General features: G+C 45.7%; 1 protein-coding gene across 1 annotated transcript in view; it reads left to right on the forward strand.

Moving 5' to 3' along the window:
* The first annotated feature begins 6 nt into the window (after window positions 1-6).
* Window positions 7-6,070, forward strand: part of LOC122565148 (lipoprotein lipase-like) — a 39,609-nt gene continuing 33,545 nt past the window's right edge. The window contains exons 1-2 of the mRNA XM_043720826.1: window positions 7-265; window positions 5,556-5,725. Coding sequence (XP_043576761.1) covers window positions 178-265; window positions 5,556-5,725 — 258 coding nt within the window. The 5' untranslated portion in view covers window positions 7-177. The remainder of the gene's footprint in view (window positions 266-5,555; window positions 5,726-6,070) is intronic.

Genomic DNA, 6,070 nt, shown 5'->3' on the forward strand with positions numbered 1-6,070 from the left:
AGAGAGAGAGAGAGACGGGGAGAGGTAGAGGGGGAGAGACAGACTGAGTAAAGACAGAGGAGAGCTCCGCTAGAGCCGGCAGCAGATACCTCGGTCTGGGGTCTGCACACCAGCTGGAGCCGCTCCCTCAGGCAGCTCTGACGGAAAGCATCAGCCCGCAGTGAAAGGCGGCGAGCCATGGCAGGGGGGGGACTCCTTGCCTGGATTTGTGTCCTCCTGCCCGTGTTCACCCGGTTATCAGCGGATCGACCGGCCAGCCCCACAGGTAAAGCAGTGACTCTGGGTGACTTCAGACAGCGGTGTGTTTTAGCGTTCACCGCGGGAATGGAGCACGCTCTTAGATTACATGGAGTTACAGAAGATCACCATGTGTTTGGTTGTTGTCCTGTCTCTGTCTGTTTTCACCGCTCTCCTTATCAATACCGAGCTGCCGGCGCTGACCGAGAGTAACCTCAGACCTTGCAGAGTTGAACTGTATAATCTCCTCCCTCTACCCAGAGGGAACTCGGAGACTGACAGGAACTTGATGCCCGAGATTCACAACCCAGCGGCTCACCTCCCCAACCAGCGACACACACACACACACACACACACACACGTCCAACTGTGTACAACACCCTGACAAAGTACAGACTGTAATACATATCAAACTTTAACAATCGTTGCGTGGCATCCGCAATACAGTCACTTGTCCAGTTGTAAATTTTAATACAAATTAGCTTCAGTAAGTCATATCAATTGTAAGTTGCAATCTGTCACAAATGTCTAAACAGTAATATAGTCACATGAGCATCCAAGTACAGGGGTAGGGAGGTCATGTCGCGGCTGTACAGGGCATTGGTTAGGCCACTGTTGGAATATTGTGTGCAATTCTGGTCTCCTTCCTATTGGGGAGGTTGTTGTGAAAGTTGAAAGGGTTCAGAAAAGATGTTGCCAGGGTTGGAGGATCTGAGCTACAGGGAGAGGCTGAACAGGCTGGGGCTGTTTTCCCTGGAGCGCCACAGGCTGAGGGGTGACCTTATAGAGGTTTATAAAACCATGAAGGACATCAGTAGGGTAAATAGACAAGGCCTCTGCTCTGGGTGGGGGGAGTCCAGAACTAGAGGTTTAGGTTGAGAGGGGAAAGATATACAAGAGAGGTAAGGGACAACTTTTTCACACAGAGGGTGGTACGTGTATGGAATGAGCTGCCAGAGGAAGTGGTGGAGGCTGGTACAATTGCAACATTTAAGAGGCATCTGGATGGGTATATGAATAGGAAGGGTTTGGAGGGATAGCATGGATGGGTTGGACCGAATGGTCTGTTTCCATGCTGTACATCTCTATGACTCTATGTCAAAAAAATTGCATCGCAGCCTCAAACTGTGATCTGTTGTGCTAACACATAGAGTCACAGAGATGTACAGCATGGAAACAGACCATTCGGTCCAACCCATTCATGCCGACCAGATTTCCCAACCCAATTTAGTCCCACCTGTCAGCACCCGGCCCATATTCCTCCAAACCCTTCCTATTCATATACCCATCCAAATGCCTTTCAATCGACAAAAGTTCCAAATAATGTCATAAATCAAAATGTAATACATTTATGCTTCAGCTATAGTAAACTACAATCATTCTAAACTTCAATACACTCACACCTGAAACTGTAAACCACAAACATAACTGTAAACTGCAACACTTTTATATTTCTAAACAAACTGACAAACAGTTATAGGAGAAGCTCTAAATTATTGAACAATCACCTTTTTAACTGTCAATGACAGTAATACAGTCACAAACATGGCATGGGCAGTACTGTGGCTCAGTTGTTAGCACTGCTGCCTCACAGCGCCAGGGACCTGGGTTTGATTCCAGCCTCGGGCCTGTATGGAGTTTGCACATTCTCCCCGTGTCTGCGTGGGTTTCCTCCGGGTGCTCCAGTTTCCTCCCACAGTCCAAAGATGTGCAGGTCAGGTGAATTGGCCATGGGAAATTGCCCACAGTGTTCAGGGATGTGTAGGTTAGGTGCATTAGTCAGAGGTAAATATAGGAGAATTGGGGAATGGGTCTGAGTGGGTTACTCTTCAGAGGGTTGGTGTGGATTTATTGAGCTGAAGGGCCTGTTTCCACACTGTAGGGATTCGATGAAATATGGAGTTTCACAACAGTCACACCCAACTGTACAGTGCAAAACTGTTTCACACCGAACAAAAGCTGTGATGTGGAGGTGCTGGTGCTGGACTGGGGTGGACAAGGTCAGAAGTCACACAACATCAGGTTATTTGAAATCACAAGCTTTCAGAGCGCTGCTCCTCCATCTCCTGAGAAAGGGGCAGTGTTCCGAAACCTTGTGATTTCAAATAAACTTTATTGGACTATAACCTGGTGTTGTGTGATAGCTGACCTTAACAAAAGTTCGTCAAACTTAGGGAAAAAAAAACAAGTGCCACTTAGAAAATCCTAGTGCAACGAGGCGGAGTTAACATGCTTTTATGAAAAGGGAATTTTAGTTTTATAAATCTCCCTGTGTTGTTTAAGATTTACCGAACAGCACTGCTAAAGGGCAATCAGATTGCCATTTCAAAAGGCATTCACTGAAGGGCTTCACAAAAGCACACTGTGCAAGATAAGGGCTCCAGGATGGTGTTTAATTATCACAGAGGATCGAGTAAAGGGCAGAGAGCACAGTCCGAACAAACGCATCACTCTCAGGTAAGCAACTTCTCTCTGGAGGTGCAGCTCCAATAAAAATATGTTTAATCTGAAATAATTGCATTGCATTGCTTGATATTATGATCCATGGTTAAATAAACAACGATAATACCGATGTTGCAAACTGCCATCTCAAATGGCCAATCCCACCTTTGCATCATCCTATTTAGTTCAAGTTGAATGGAATTGAATTTATTGTCACGTGTACCGAGACACAGTGAAAAGCTTTGTGTTGTGAGCAATACAGGCCGATCACAGAGTTAGGTAGCAGAGATAGTAAATAATAGGTAAACAGCAGCAAAAACAGAAACACAGCTACAGGTGATTGTTAAGAGTTTGAGAGTCCATTCAGTATTCTAACAACACTGGGGGAGAAACTGTTACAAAACCGGCTGGTGTGCGTGTGTTCAGGCTTCTGTACCTTCTCCCCGATGGTAGAGGTTGTAGAAAAACATTGCCAGGGTGGGATGGATCTTTGAGAATGCTGGCGGCCTTTCCTTGACAGTGGGCCTGGTAGATGGATTCTATTGATGGGAGGTTGGCCTTTGTGACTGTCCGGGCCGAGTTCACCACTCTCTGTAACCGTCTCTGATCTTAAACGGTACAGTTGCCATACCAGGTAGTGGTACATCCAGACAGCATGGCACACCCATAAAAGTTGGCGAGGGTATTCGCCATCATGCCAAATTTCCTCAGCTGCCTGAGGAAGAGGAGACGTTGTTGGGCCTTTGTGACCAGTGCGTCCACATGAAGAGCCCAAGAAAGTTTGTTGTGGGTGACCACCCCCAGTATTAACAGTGAATGCTAAGATGCTCAAATCAAGTAGTTTGGAGTTTCAGCAGTTTTTGAGATGAGAACAGTGGAAGTTTAGAAACACTGTAGCTTCTCCAGAATGAAACAACATTGTTTGAATTGGAGTGTTTAGCTATGAATAGGCTGGGGCTGTTCTCCCTGGAGCGTCAGAGGCTGAGGGGGTGAGTTTTATAATACCACAATAGGGTAAATTGACAAGGTCTTTTGCCTGGGGTGGGGGAGCCTAGAACTAGAGGGCATAGGTTTAAGGTGAGAGGGGAAAGATATAAAAGAGACCTAAGGGACAACGTATTCACGCAGAGGCTGGTACCTGTATGGAATGAGCTGCCAGAGGAAGTGGTGGAGGCTGGTTCAGTTACAGCATTTAAAAGGCATCTGGATGGGTATATGAATAGGAAGGGTTTAGAGGGATATGGGCCAAATGCTGGCAAATAGGAACTAGATTAGGTTAGGATATCTGGTCAGCATGGAGTGAAGAGTCTGTTTTTATGACTGTAAGTTGTTTGGAAATCTTTTGAGCAGGCCCAGACAATTCACAGCAACTTTACTTTGTGAATGAAAAGATTTGCTGCTTGGATAAGTAAAACAGTTTTCATTATCACTTTAAGCTCTGTTTTATGCTTCAGGTTAGCAGTTGGTGTGTTGTGAAACTTACTGAATTTACCAGCCGGAGACCACGAATCACAGTGCTGTGGATCACGGTCAAAAATGGGGATAGCTTTACATTACAGTACTTTCTACTCTCTAATGTCATTGCCACCATCTACAAAGCTTCACCAGTAACAACCGAAGGGTGTGCATTAGGGCTGTCTGCTACCCATTAGCAGGGGGCTCAGCTGGGTGAAGTGAAGCCATTGTTGTTATCACTTGGACAGTGGGGTTCTGGCTATGAAAGGTATTTTATAATCCAATCATTGTGTGCCAGACTCCTGGAATTCAGTAGCCGTGACCGGATCTGGGCAGCTGAAGGGAGAGACTTATGTGACAAGTCAGTTAGGTCCTTCCACATTTAACCATCTGCCTTCACTACAGACCAGAGCAAACACAGGAGGTTCTGTAGAAGTCAGAATGTTGTGAGGCAGGAGTTTGCCTCCAATACGATATAACATTCTTCAAAACCTGGATGTCGATATTGTGGTTTTGGAGAACCCAGTAGACACTTTCTTACAATTAATTATTAATTGCTTTCCTCAGCCACAAACGTGCCTGGGCTGGATTTCTTCATTCAGTCGTGGGAGGTGGGACTATGTGGTGGAGTCAGTTATTGTCCGTTGTAATTGCACAGCCACTCTGGACATAACTGAAAATGATCCTTCCAGCTCAGCGAGCAAACCTACATCCAGAATCTCAACCTGAGCTACAGATCTTCTCAAAACATCGATTACTCAACAACTGTGTGGATTGCTGACGCCATTTCAGAGGGGAGTTCAGAGTCAGCCGTATTGTCAATGGTCTGGAGGCTGGAGTCACGTACAGGCCCAGACAGCAGGTCTCCTTCTCTAAAGGACCTTAGTGAAGGAGATGGGGTTCTGTTTCTGCAAGAATTAAAGGCGATTGCGCAGTTGTCATTAGACTAGCTTTTAATTCCAGATATTTGTAATTGAATTCTCATTTTGCCATAGTGGGATTGAAAGCCAGATGCGAGAACAGTAGACTGGGATCCTGGGTTCCTGGCCCAGTGACATTACCACCACAACACAACCAAATACACCATCCACTGAAATGCAAACCATTGCTAGTCCCATTCAGCCGTTCCCAACCATCTCCCCATTTCTCCAAATGACTTGCCACATTCACCCATGTCTAGCCACACCCTCTGCCTCTACCATTATGCGTTTTAACATTGAAAAATCAATTTCATCATCACTTCTCCATGTATCCCATCTCCTTTATTCAGTGAAACCATCTTGGCTCGTACACCCATCCATATTTACTTGCTTACTTTCTTTGACCTGCACTCCTGCCCTGAATTTATCCCGTCACCTTTTCAAATCCCTGCGAGTGTACTTATTGCAACACCATGAAGAATTGTTCTGAACTCTCGACAGGTCCTCAACCTGAAAAGGACTACAGCACAGTCCAGACGAAGTTCTCCCTTCGAACAGTTTTGGATCCTGAGGAGGATTCTTGCTACTTGATTCCAGGCCAGCTGGAAACCATCAGTCAGTGCAACTTCAACCAAACCGCAAGGACGTTCTTGGTCATACACGGATGGACGGTATGTTCGGTCAAAGACGTCCTGAAAACCCCGCTCAGCATTCTGTCAGTGCATTCAGAAACTGGACTTGGTCATGTCAGCCACATTAAAGACATTCACATTCATAACAAATATCACCTCATTAAACCACAGCATTAACTAGAACTTAGGGGGCAAAGATCCTCAATTACTCACAAAACAATCCAATTTCAACACTCTCCTCAAATACTTCCCACAATCCGATATTGACATTCACCTCAAACGCACTACCCTCAAAGACATGCCCCTCAAAAACCTTCCTCTCAAACACATTTCTCTCAAACACTATCCACTCAAACACATTCTCCTCAAACACACCCCCCAAAC

Source organism: Chiloscyllium plagiosum, chromosome 31 (genome assembly GCF_004010195.1).
Source record: "Chiloscyllium plagiosum isolate BGI_BamShark_2017 chromosome 31, ASM401019v2, whole genome shotgun sequence".
Taxonomy (NCBI): domain Eukaryota; kingdom Metazoa; phylum Chordata; class Chondrichthyes; order Orectolobiformes; family Hemiscylliidae; genus Chiloscyllium; species Chiloscyllium plagiosum.